The sequence below is a fragment of the Lagopus leucura genome, unplaced genomic scaffold (assembly GCF_019238085.1).
Source record: "Lagopus leucura isolate 7727_CA_CO unplaced genomic scaffold, USGS_WTPT01 Super-Scaffold_100004, whole genome shotgun sequence".
NCBI classification, from domain to species: domain Eukaryota; kingdom Metazoa; phylum Chordata; class Aves; order Galliformes; family Phasianidae; genus Lagopus; species Lagopus leucura.
Genome location: NW_024962264.1, coordinates 57,557,496 through 57,569,608, shown reverse-complemented (window position 1 = coordinate 57,569,608; position 12,113 = coordinate 57,557,496). Strand labels below are relative to the sequence as shown.

At 40.2% G+C, this 12,113-nt stretch overlaps 1 protein-coding gene across 2 annotated transcripts; it reads left to right on the top strand.

Annotated features, from left to right (window-relative positions):
- Window positions 1-359: 359 nt before the first annotated feature.
- On the top strand, window positions 360-11,844 carry ZNF518B (zinc finger protein 518B). Of its 2 annotated transcripts, none has more exons than XM_042871549.1 (2): window positions 360-406; window positions 6,873-11,844. In XM_042871549.1, exon 2 carries the CDS (start codon window positions 7,075-7,077, stop codon window positions 10,324-10,326), a length of 3,252 nt encoding a protein of 1,083 aa, XP_042727483.1. In that variant the 5' UTR covers window positions 360-406; window positions 6,873-7,074; the 3' UTR covers window positions 10,327-11,844. The 2 variants fall into 2 exon arrangements, with proteins under 2 accessions (XP_042727483.1, XP_042727484.1); XM_042871550.1 differs by lacking the exon at window positions 360-406 and adding an exon at window positions 842-1,044.
- Window positions 11,845-12,113: the final 269 nt, after the last annotated feature.

The window sequence follows — 12,113 nt, the reverse complement described above, 5'->3', positions numbered from 1 at the left end:
ACCCTTTGCTACAAAGGAGAACGAAACGCAGCACGGTAGGAGCCGTGACATCAGGCCGCTCTCATGGCAAGAGGAGATGAAGCGACATCTTTAAGCGTCCTACAAGCCAGCGCAGCCCACGGTGCTATGACCTGCGCTCCCCGTCGCAGCTCGAGGTGCCCCCGCAGTGCCGCGCTCTCCCCCCTGGGGTCCCCACCACGCCGGACCGGGGCGCGCCACGCGCCTGCGCCGCCGCCGCCGAGCGTAGAGCGCTGCTGTAGAGCTCTACACGGCGCCGCCGGCGGGAACGGCAGCGCAGCGCTGGCCAATGGGCGCTCTGCCGCCGCTGAGGTCAGTTCCGCTGCCTGGCGCTGCGCTCCGCCGAGGCTGCGGCGGCGACGAGGGGCGCGGGTGCGCCCTCGCTGGGGTAAGTAGCGCGGGGCCGTGCGGCCGCCGAGCTGGGGCAGCGGGAGGAAGCGTGCGGCTGGAGACGAGGGGCGTGCGGGCGGCCGGCCGGCCGGCAGGGTCTTCCCGGCGCCGCTGCGGGTGACGGCGCTCGTCTCGTTCTCCGAGCCAGGTAAGGTTCCTCCAGACCACCGCCGCCGCCGGCCGCGCACGAGCCGCCGCCCCGCCTGTCCGCGGCGGGAGAACCGGGCTCCCTGCGGCGAGCGTGGGCCGCGGCGTTGCTCAGTGCTGCCCCCCGCCGGCCGCCGCCGGCACTGCGCGCTAACGCGGGCGGAGCCGCCTCCCCGCCGGCGGCGGCGGCAGAGGGCGAACGTTTGCGCGGAGTGCGGAGGATCCGCCGAGCGGCGCGCCGGGCAGCGGCTGAGCGCTGCCTCTTGGAGATACACCCCGAGCGGGGGCGGCCCCGTGTCTTCCACGGGGCGGCAGCGCGGCTGCGTGGGTGGGCGAGCCGCCCCCAAATGGGATTATTTTGTTGGTGTTGTGCGGCGGATGCTGCTGGCTCGCGGGCGCCATGAGGCAGCGGTGGAGGCGGCTGCACTGCGAGGCTGTTGTCTTGGCTTGGCGTTCTGGCTGCTCGTCCTGAAGAAGAACAGCTTTCGGGTTAGTAGCCGTGTTACTGAGCAAATGGGGCGTTCTGCGCCCTGCATGTGTATGTTTAATGCTTTACAGTATTCGGACGGAAGGTCTCTTAATTAAATCCTACGTTTAATTTTGTTGCTAGAGAATGTATCATAAAAATGTATGGCATTGGTCGCTTAGGGCTATTTTCATATATAAAAGGACTTAGAATTCTTTTAAAAAATAGATCTGTGTTATCATGGAGGTAGTCTAAGTGCTTTAATGCACGCTTTTAATAAAAGTAAGTCTTTTTTTTTTCTTTTTTTCAATTAAGAAGACTGATGGTATTCCATAGGGATTGCTGGTGTTCTATTCTGCATTGTTACTACAATGCCAGGCTGTGGTCAAGGCCCTTTTTCCTGCAGATCCTTATGTAAGTGGCCAATTTGATCAGGAATTAAACACGGCAATGAGTTTTGCTGTCTCCATGAGTGTTTGGAGGACTGGGCACAGAGGAATACGTGCTTTCATTGAGCTCTTTAGCCCTTCCTCTGCTATTATCTGCGGTGCCATGTTTCCTTGCTTTGTTGCTTGCAGGCCTTAAAGCTTGGAGCGAGGTAATGCAGATGCTACTCAATCCTTGGGATGTACAGAAAGATTTTTAGAGAAATGGCTGTCAATTCTGTGAAATAAGAAGATGTGCAGCATAAATCTATAGGATGATTGTATATTGTATGAGAAATTGTACTAGCATCTTCTTGGGCACTGTCAAAAATAACTACTTTGATATAGTGATTATACATCAGGGTGCTTTGCTTGCTGTATTACAGTAAGACCATCAATCAATTGGAGTATATGTCGGAGTCTTTTATGTGTCAGATATAGCTAGGCCTGTGGCCCAGAGCCTTAGAAAAGCAGACCTTGGTTTCAGTAGAGCACTGCATAATGCACTTAATATGCACTTGCCTTCCGTAGATGCCTGCAATGTTAATTAGACAATTTTTTGCCTGTGCGTTAGGAAAACAGTTACTTTTAATCAATATTTTGCATAACTTCATACTGTAAGTGTTAAAAATTCTGAATGTAATTATTTTCATGAGCAGTGAAATAACTGTATATTCTGTAATAAACGTGAGCTCTAAAAACCTGATATGTGGTCTTTGCTCTTCTCCACTCCCTACATTGACACTCCTCATTCATTTTGGTGGAAAGGCTTCATGTGAATTTCAGATACAGAGAGCACTGTGTCTGTGTGATTAGCTGTCATTTTGAAACAATGTATATTTAAGAAGAATGACAGATAAATAAACGTGGTGTATTTGAGTCACTGGTTTTTAATACAAAATCAGTTATTTTGATTAGTTTAATATGTTAGTCTAGCACTTCCCTAGTCATGAGGCCTAAAGCTGTGACTGATTATTACATGGTTGGGTCAGCAGGACAGTTAACTGCTTAACAGAGACATCCAACCAATGTTAAATGGGCAGTATATGGCATAGCATACAAATGTGGGAAGCAGATGAGGTAGGTTTACGTGGAGATTTAAGTTCTGCCATAGAGATTCACACTTCCTGATTCAGCGATGCGCAGTGTCTTCCTGTTCTTTATAAATCTTTCTTTAAAAAAAAGAAAGAAAAGACTTGCATGGGTTTTTTGGTATCAAAGCAGGCCTTGATTGTTGGGTGCAGGCTATGAGCTTAGTATGTGAGAAGTGTACGCTTTGCTGATGCAATTTGATCACATGTGATAAAAGCATATTGCTTGTCACATCCATTTTTTTTTATAGCAGTGTATACTTTGAGCACGTGCTTGAGAGGAGTGAATAGGAAAGTTTGGTTTATTTTCTTTTTGTTGTCTTTTTTTTTTTTTTCCCCCAAAATTAAGGTCTGTGGTATTTTGAGGTATTTTCACACACATTTTCCAAATCTGTTGTAAAGACAGTGATTGGAATTGATTTTTGACACTTCTAATATATTTTACTTTGTTCTTCATCTGTCCCATTCCCGCAGTAGCAATTCAGAATCCTTGTGGACTTTCAAATCTTATTTCAATATTATCTTTGTTTTGCTCTGTGTGCCCTGGATTTGATTGTAACTTGAAGAATACAGTACGTATCATTTCATTAAATCTTCTGGAGCAAGTCTGTGCTAATACTTTTAATTACCTCAAAAATTCTTCTGGGTATTCCTCAGGCCTCTCCCCCTCAACCATTCTTGCTGATATGAAGTGAATGGATGTTGGATTATTACACCACCTTTCTGTGTGTATGTTGTTGGTTTCATTTCTCTGAAGTAACCAGGAAAAGCAAATAAATTTCAGTCTAGTAAAAAAGGCAAATTGAATTCAGTTCAGTAAAAGACATTTTACAGTACACATTGGTTTAGCCAAAACAGCGATAAAATTGAGTGCTTTTTATCCAGTCATTTCTGAGTACTGAATAGTTAATAAGAAAAGATAGGTGGACAAAACTGTGAAGACAACAGGGGATGTCATTTCAGCAGCTGCTGGTTATTTTGTTCTTTTTTTTACCACATACTGGGTCTGGATGAGATGAAGTTAAAATTTTTCAGAGCAGTGTGTCTGATGCGGTGTTTTGAAGTTGTGGCTAAAACAGCACTGATGATATGCCAGTGTTTTGGCTGTTGTTGAACAGCGTTTGCATAACGTTGAGGCTTGCCCTTTTTCTCCTTGCAGCCCTCCCCCACCTCACAGAGAGTAAGTTAGGAGTGAGCTAGAAGGCGCAGTGCTGCGACAGCTGGCTAGGATCGGTCAGAGGGGCGGTCCGTACCGTACAACGTCATGCTCTGCAGTAACAACTGGAAGGGAAGGATAGAGAAGGGGAGAGGGGGCTTGGCTTCCAAGGTGGTTGGTGCTCGTAGACAGGCTGGGCATCGATCTGCTTGTGGGAGGCTGTAAGTGATTTTCTTTACGCCACTGCTTATCCTACCTCTGGCCTCTTTCCTTTATTGAATGTCTTTGTCTTGACCCATGAGTTTTCTTGCTTTTGTCCTCACGTTCGCCCTCCTTCCTGCGCAAGGAGGGGTGGGAAGTGAGCAAGCAGCTGTTTAGATGATGGTTGGGTTTAACCCACTGCATGTCTGAAATGCATTTGCAGCACTCAACATTAAAAACCTCGTTTCTAACAACTCCATTAGAACATTATTACAACATAGCATTTTTCACAGATCTGAATAAAAGCTTACGTTTATTGTTACACCCATTTTCTCTTTTCCCCAAATGTCGAGGTACTTGAGTTGGGAAAGATTTTAAAGATTACTAACCTGTTCTTTGAATTAATTAACTAATTTTATTAAATAATTATTTAAAAGAGGTAATTCAAAGAACAGGCTAGTAATCTTTCAGTCCCTTCTTGGGCTGAGCAATCCAGATCTGCCTGGGCAATTGAAGCATTTGTCAGGTGTTTGACAACCTCTGTTACTGTGTTGTTTTTTAAAGGTAATGGATCCATTTTCATGTTGTCTCGTGAGGTGAAGTTTACAATGTTAATTAAAAAAATACAACACTTTTTTTTGTGATGTCTATAAAGTGCTCTTTGCTTATGTGTTGGTCAGTTGATGTCAGGTGTAGTTTCAGTAAGAGTAAGAAGTCACAGCAAAAAAAAAAAAAGCGAAGACAATCTTACTTGGATTTCACCCATCCTTCCCAAATACAGTTCTAATTACTTCTTAAAGCTGTAGAAATTCTTGAAGCATTTTTGGTCTGGACACAACGCTACAGCTTATTGAGGGCTCATAGCATCTTTATCCTGAAATGAAGCAATGGATCTCCTGAACATAGACCTGTCATCAGTCTTACATGTCAACAAGATTCATCTCTTGATTCATCTTCAAGTCTGAGAAGTGGTATTTGTAGATGGGAAGTGCAGTCCGTCCAAGATGATCAGAATTATTTATTTTATTTTATTATTTATGCCCTCTGTTATCCAGATTCTAATGTTATGAACATTAGATTTGAAAACGCGCACACACACAATAACAAAACAAACAAAAAACCCCAACCCCAAACTACACGCACAAAAAACGTTCAGATCATGATCCAGTAATGTATTCTTTCCTTGTTCCTAGGAAGCTGCCCTGTGTGATTTGTTTTTCACACAGGGATGTAGCTACAGGTGTCTGCATTGCAATGAAATGAGATTACTACAGTCACAGGAACTTCCTGCTGATGAGTTGTACAGCTTTGCAGCCATCCATCTGCTAGAGACTGAAAATACAATTATCTTGTCTTTAACCAGTTTTCTAATTTCTTATTGTTGTTTGAGATTACTTCAGTATACTTGCTTTTTGCAGAATTCCATCTCTAGGGCAGTGTTCTCACAGCAGTTAGGAATATTAGCAGATAGAGCACAGATAGATGTAAGAAAAACTTAATGGATTAGGTGCTCATTCTCAGGCACTGTAAAGATGTTCCATAGTATAAACTTCTCATTCTGTCAGTATTACAGTAATAGGATGCTACTTTATGATCTCAGCTTTGTGAGGGGGCTTTGGAACCCAAATCAAGTCTGTCTCTGGATAGATGTGGAGAAGAGCTAGCTCCCAGGTGCAGAAATGCCCATCTTCTTTAAGATGTATTAAAATGGAGCAGGTCTGTGTAACAGTATGTCTTTAAGCGAGAAAATTTGAATAAGAAAGGTATTGAATTGAGTTGTTCTTGCTGTTAGCTTTAGATTTTATCTTACGTATGTCTCAAAAGCATACATTTTTTTCTGTTTTCTAAGTATCAGTGCTCTTATAGTTCTGGCAAAAGCTTTTGAAGCAGAGATCTTGTTCGTGTTAAATATATAAAGGAGACGGTAAGAGTTCTAGAAGCTCTGGGGCCAAACATGCTGCACAAGTTAACAGAGTGGTTTTGCATTGATGTTACTGTTTTACCTCTGTCTTCTCTTGCTTTGCTTATTTTACTTGATTGACACAGTTTGTACTGTCAGGTTGGAATGAATTATTTATATGGTTGTTGACATACGTAGAAGTGATTGTTTTGTGTTATTAATAGGAATGAAAGCAATTACTTTTTGCAGCTGCTGACTGTTTTAAATTAATTATATTGTTGTAGCTTATTATTTTGAGAATATGTGAAGTAGAATTTGCATGTGATTATGTATTAGCAAGACTGGACCTGAAACATTGGTATTGTTCTTTTCTAAAGAATTTCCATCTGTACTTCAGGAATTTTTACTTAAAAGTCTTTGATTTTTAAAAGCAATCTCATAGTTTTGTTCTTCTGGTAACCCTTGTGGTCACTGAAGTCTTACCTCCTGGGATTCACAAATGAGTGGTACCTGTAATGTTTTTTTAATGTCTTTTCTGTGCTGCCAGTATATTTTTGGATCACATACTTACTCATTGTTAAGCATTGTAAATGTGTTTTGTAGTTTAAAGTTCTCAATCTGGTAGTATTGTAGTAATTGGATGCTGCTGTGTGATCTTGGATCTATGAGAACTGTCCTTAAAACTGTCCTTGACTGTATATTCTGTCCTTGACTGCATATAGAACTGAAAGCAAATTCTATTGCTGAGTTCCCTTATGAAGTGTCCTCCTTGTTGGGCTTAAATACATCTTCTTAAATGTAAAGTCCTTATGACATGGAAGAAATAGCATACGCTCTGTAGGTTTTGATAAATATCAGATCAGTTTGTGAATTTGTGAGCACTGACAATGAGCAAATACTAAGGGATTATTTAACTGATCATGTTTTACTTAGAGTTAATGATTCTTTGTGCATAGTAGAACCATCTTAATATATTAACAGATTTGCACAGTGTAATTCGGCCGTAGTTTGCTAATAGTTGACTAGTTCAATGATTAGTAAATCATAACTGACTTTTCTTCTGCTCTCTATTCTTTAGTGCTGCAAGTTGATTGAATAAAATTAAGAACGTGGAGTATAATATGGATGCAATTCCTTGATCACCATTTCTTCCAAAGAGCGTATTTTGCGGATTGGTGGACTGAGCAAGTAATTGATAAGCTGCATGCACCAGACTAACATCAGGAAAACATTCTGTTGCTGCTGTTTGACGAAGCTGGTGCAGATTTGCATCTTCTGAAATGCAGTTGAAAAAAATGAGGGAAATTCTACCAAGATTGTACCCTGGCCAAGTTAATGGTAAAAATAATTCCTTAACTACATCCCCAAAGCAATCGTTTGAAGATAAAACAAATCCATCAAATGGTGATGATAATCAGAACTACTGTTACCAGGGGACTGAGGCTGAGAATAGTAAGCTCTCATTGATAAGCTGTATGAAATGCAGAACTATTCAGAAAATTTCAAAGCAAGATTTAGAAAAGCAGAAGAAAGTTGGGTGGACTGAAGACAAAAACTTCATCTGCAAGATGTGCAGTCATATTACACCGCCTGCTTTCCATTTTGTCCCCGAAGGTGCCAATGCTGTGGACTTCGAAAAACATGATAAAACTTACCCAAGGAAAAAACAGAAAGCATTTAAAGTTAAAAACTTTTTGCCCGGTAAATACTACTGTGATAAATGTAGATTTTCAACAAAGGATCCTTTGCAGTATAAAAAGCATGTAAGTCAACATGAAGAAATTAAATTTATTTGTTCCTATTGTAATTATATATCCTACACCAAAGGTGAATTCCAGAGACATTTGGTGAAGCACACTGGAACTTTTCCGTATCAGTGTGAATACTGTGAATATGGTGCTGTTAGGCATGATTATATAGTGAAACATACAAGAAGAGTGCATGAAGCGCCCAAAAAACGGCTGTCAAATACTGGCTTAAAACGTCAGCAAAAGAAGTCTTGCTTACCAAGTCAAAGCACTTTATTTGAAAAGCAGAAATATGAAGAAATTACTTTTCAGAGTGAACTTTCAAATTCATCTTCAAATATCACTTGTGAGATTCCAGATAAAGTGACTAAAATAATCTCTTCATCTCATGATATAGGTAGCATCAATACAGCTTCAATGCAGAATAAAACAATATTGGAGCCATCTGAAATAAGCATGTGTGAGAATCAGAGTGTGGAAGTTGAGGTTTATTCTCCAAAAATGGAGCCTTTACAACCTGGAATGCCTTTAACTGTAATTGCGCCATCTGAACTTGTAGTTCCTTCTAACTGTTTAGCTCAGATAGTAGAAATTAAGATAGTGAATGGAGCTCAACAGCTGGTTCTTAAACTGATTCCTATGAAAGAAGCAGCTTGCAGGCCTGTGAACTGTGCTGAACTGGGACTTGAGAATCAAGGTACAGAGCGAAGTGCAGAAGGAAAAAAAACATCTGTATCTTCAAATGAATTACTAACCATGGAAGTGAATGTAGACAAGTTATCCAGTATTAATAATCAGCTTAATTTAGACAGTAAATATGACAAGAATTCTGAATGCCTTTATTCATCCGATTCTCAGTACTCAGACTGTAACTCTGCATCAATTCAGAAAGAGGATTCATCAAAATTATGCCTTCATTTGGTGAAAGGTATTGATGTGCATTCAGGTGTTATAGAACTTTGTTCTCAGTCTTTGCTGACTAATAGTACTGAAAAAAAAAGTGGTCTTAAATCACCCAAGTGGGAAGTGGATGGAAAAAATAACTTGCATTACGATTTGTATTGTTACGAAGAAGGTGTGGATAGATCTCGTCCAAAGTATGCCGCTGTTTCTGAAGATAAAAGTTCCAAGAACAATTCAGTAAAGACTACTCAGGAGGGGAAAAGTTTCTACTCTTCTGCTGTCCTTAAACAAAAAGATATGTTTCCGCTAAAGAGGGATGATAAAGAATGTAGGAGTCTGATAGTCAACTCTGCAGAAACGCATTTAGCTGCTAAGGGTTTTGATAGAAAATCTGTTATATGTTCTGAAGCAGAAAAAAACTTTCATGTTACTAAAACTTCGCCTTGGGAGGACATGACTTTTAGCTTTAGCAAAGTGAAGAAAGCCGAGACTGTAAATCAAAAAAATAATCTTCTTCTGGAATCACTAGAATTACAGAAAATGGAGAATAAGAACAATCCTTTTGAGGGACCTGTTATTTCATCTGTATTTTCTCTTAGCTCTGGGACTGAAAATGTTCCAGAGGGCATCAGATGGGATGATACAACACGCAATAAGAAGTCAACAACGTTGCTGTGTAGAAAAATTGCTCAGCTTATGTCTGCTGCTGAATCTAACATGAAATCTATGCCATTGAGATGCCAAGCTTCTAGTAAAAAGATGCATTTCCCTCAGGAAAATTCAGCAAGCTGTGAGAGAGTTGCTTCTGCCACTGAATTGGAACAAGCTATGTCTTTCCCTCAAGTGCATGGTGGAAATAATGTAACTGGTAGTGATGAACACAGTAATGAGCAGCTACTTACATTTGCAAGAACATCTAAAAGCAGGATGACTAAAAATTCCAATGTTGCTTCTCCAGTGTTTATCCCCAAAGGGACAATGCTGAGAGTGCTCAATGCTACTAGCAGTCAGAACTCCAGAGGAATAGAAAAAATGAGTGAAGCTTCAGCTCCTTCTGCATATTGCAATGAGATGCTTCTGCCTCGTCCGGTTCCTGTCAGTGTTTCTGAGAAACTTAGCAGTAATTTGCCGTGTTTGCCTAATCAGAGTGATCCAAATACTCAGTCCCGAAATATATCGCTCAGGCAAAGACCAAAGCGAGAGATGAATGCTAAAACTAGTAGCAAGCAAACTGTTATATCATATCAGAAAAATGGCGATGTAAGCAAGCAAAGCAAACACTATTCAAAAAGTCAGCAAGGACACAAAAATAAGGTAAAACAAGCAGGTTTCAGGGAACTTCCAAAGAGAAAAACAAGAACACAGTCAGAAACCAGTTCAGGTTCTGACATGTCGTATCTATTGACAGCAAGACGTCTTCGGCTTGTCCCTCTGAGAATGAATCAGTTGATTAAATGCCCTCGTCGTAACCAGCCAGTTGTGGTGCTAAACCATCCTGATGTGGATACCCCAGAGATAATTAATGTAATGAAGACTATCAACAAATATAAAGGTCATGTCCTGAAAGTAGTTCTCTCAGAAAGGACAAGTAGTTGTCTTGGTGTCAAACGTTACCGAAAGCGTCTTACTCTTCAGAATGCTGAGACAGGAAGCCAAGCAAAAAAGCAGAGTATGCTAAAAATGAAACTGAAAAAGACCCATAAAAACAACTACCAGGTGGTGGAAGCCTCACCAGCTGAAGCACTTCAGTGTGTGTTTAAGTGCTGGTTTTGTGGAAGAGTATATGCGGACCAAGAAGAATGGATAAGTCATGGACAGAGGCACTTGATAGAGGCAACCAAGGGTTGGGATGTTCTTTCGCTTCCAGTAACAAAGCATTAATTGAGAGACTAGTTTTGTCTGTTTGTTTTTACTCTTAATTTCAATGAGTGCCATTAATTTCCTTGGAAAACAAGATAGGAAAAACTGCTTTACTTTGCAAGAGAATCTGTACTGTTACAAAGCAGAAAGGAGAGCAGAGCTGTTGAGTTATTGAGAAGCTTACGCTGAGAACTAAGCACTACTTTGCACTCCCATGTTTGAAACTTTTATTGGAGGTCAGCTTCATCTTTTCCGTAAGACAAATTTGAAAAGAATTTGCTATGCAAACATTTTTCTTGTTGCCATTATCTGTTCTAGGATTCTGTGCTGTACCTGGTTTCTGCTGGGTCTGTACAAATAAAATCCTAGACTATGATATCTAACATGGTTTAATTTGTTTTATTACAGCATAGTATTTCAGAGATTAGGCATACATGTAATGAACAGCACCTTCAAATCCTCTGTGGGCTGCAAGTGTATATCACAGGTTTTAGTGGCAATTCAGGCACAAAACATAGGAAGTAAAACTTAAATTCAAGCAGTCATTTTCAGTGGAAGAAAACCACTGACTTTAAAGGAATAAAAGGCTGTAAATGAGAAATCTGTGAGATGAGAGTTACTCCCACTAGGTAAAATAGCACTAAAATGCTTAATTTTTTCTAGTACTTAGTTTTTACCTAGCTTGTGTTGCATAGATGTGAGAAAAAAAGAGCACAACCATGCCAGCCTTTTGAACTACCTTTGCTGAGCAGTCAGGGTTGATTGGAAGACACATTAAACTTGGACTGAGAGGAGAGGAACTTTTCTGTGTGGTCTCAGACTTCAGAACTCTAATGCTGGATGTGTATTGTAAGTTTGAACCGGAACTACTGTTTTGAAACACTGGTAGTTCCTAGCTCTTCATTTTCATTGTTGGTGCATTTTTGTAAACAGTTTAACTAAGCTGGGAATATTTTTCTATATACTCTGGTGGATTATTCATTGTTTTGATAAAGTATGTATGGTATCTGTATTGAAATGTAAATATTTTAAGACTTCAAAGTACGACAAAGCTAAACAGTTAAAAGGTTGCTTTCCAATAATTTTGCAATACTGTTAAAATTGTTCAGAGACTTGGTGCTTTAAGTGAGACCTTCTTCATCAGACATTGGAAAATTTTATATCATTTGTATCATAGGCTAATGTATTCCACAGAACAAACTTCCTTTTCTCTGTTTTGTCAGTAATAATGAAAGGACAGTTCTCATTTTTGTATTCAAATGGAATTATATTTTTTTAGATGGGTACACTAGAGGGTTTTTTCACTTCATGTACTTTTATGCCAAACCTAACAGTACTATTTACATTTTTTATTCTGAAAATAGTTTCCATTTTAAAACTCTGGCATATCACATACAATAAATATTAGAACTGTTAACATAAGAAAAATATGGCTAAAATCCCTCCTTTGTTAAACTCTTTCAGTCCAGGTTACTGTCCGTATTAATTTTGTTTTTGTAGAAGCTACAAAATAAATGGCTTTGAATTTGCTTCTTAAGAGTTGTTGCTGGCAAAATAAGAACATTCTTTATGAAAGCTGTACTCTGTGTGTGTGTGTGGAAAAAATGTTGCTGCTCAGCGTTATAAACTAGGTGGGTTAAGTATACTAATAACGTGTGTCTTTAGTAAGCAAGTTTGCTGTTTTGGTGAGCATCTACGAAGCTTTGTGTGTCTCTGACATCGTCTGCTGTCTGAATTGTTAAGCTGTTTTTTATTGTGGGTTTAACTTAGAAAAAAATATTTTTCTTTTAATGTAAAATCCTTTCGTA

Coding starts and splice junctions, on each gene's coding strand:
- ZNF518B (XM_042871549.1), top strand. CDS start 7,075: ATGCAGTTGAAAAAAATGAGGGAAATTCTACCAAGATTGTACCCTGGC.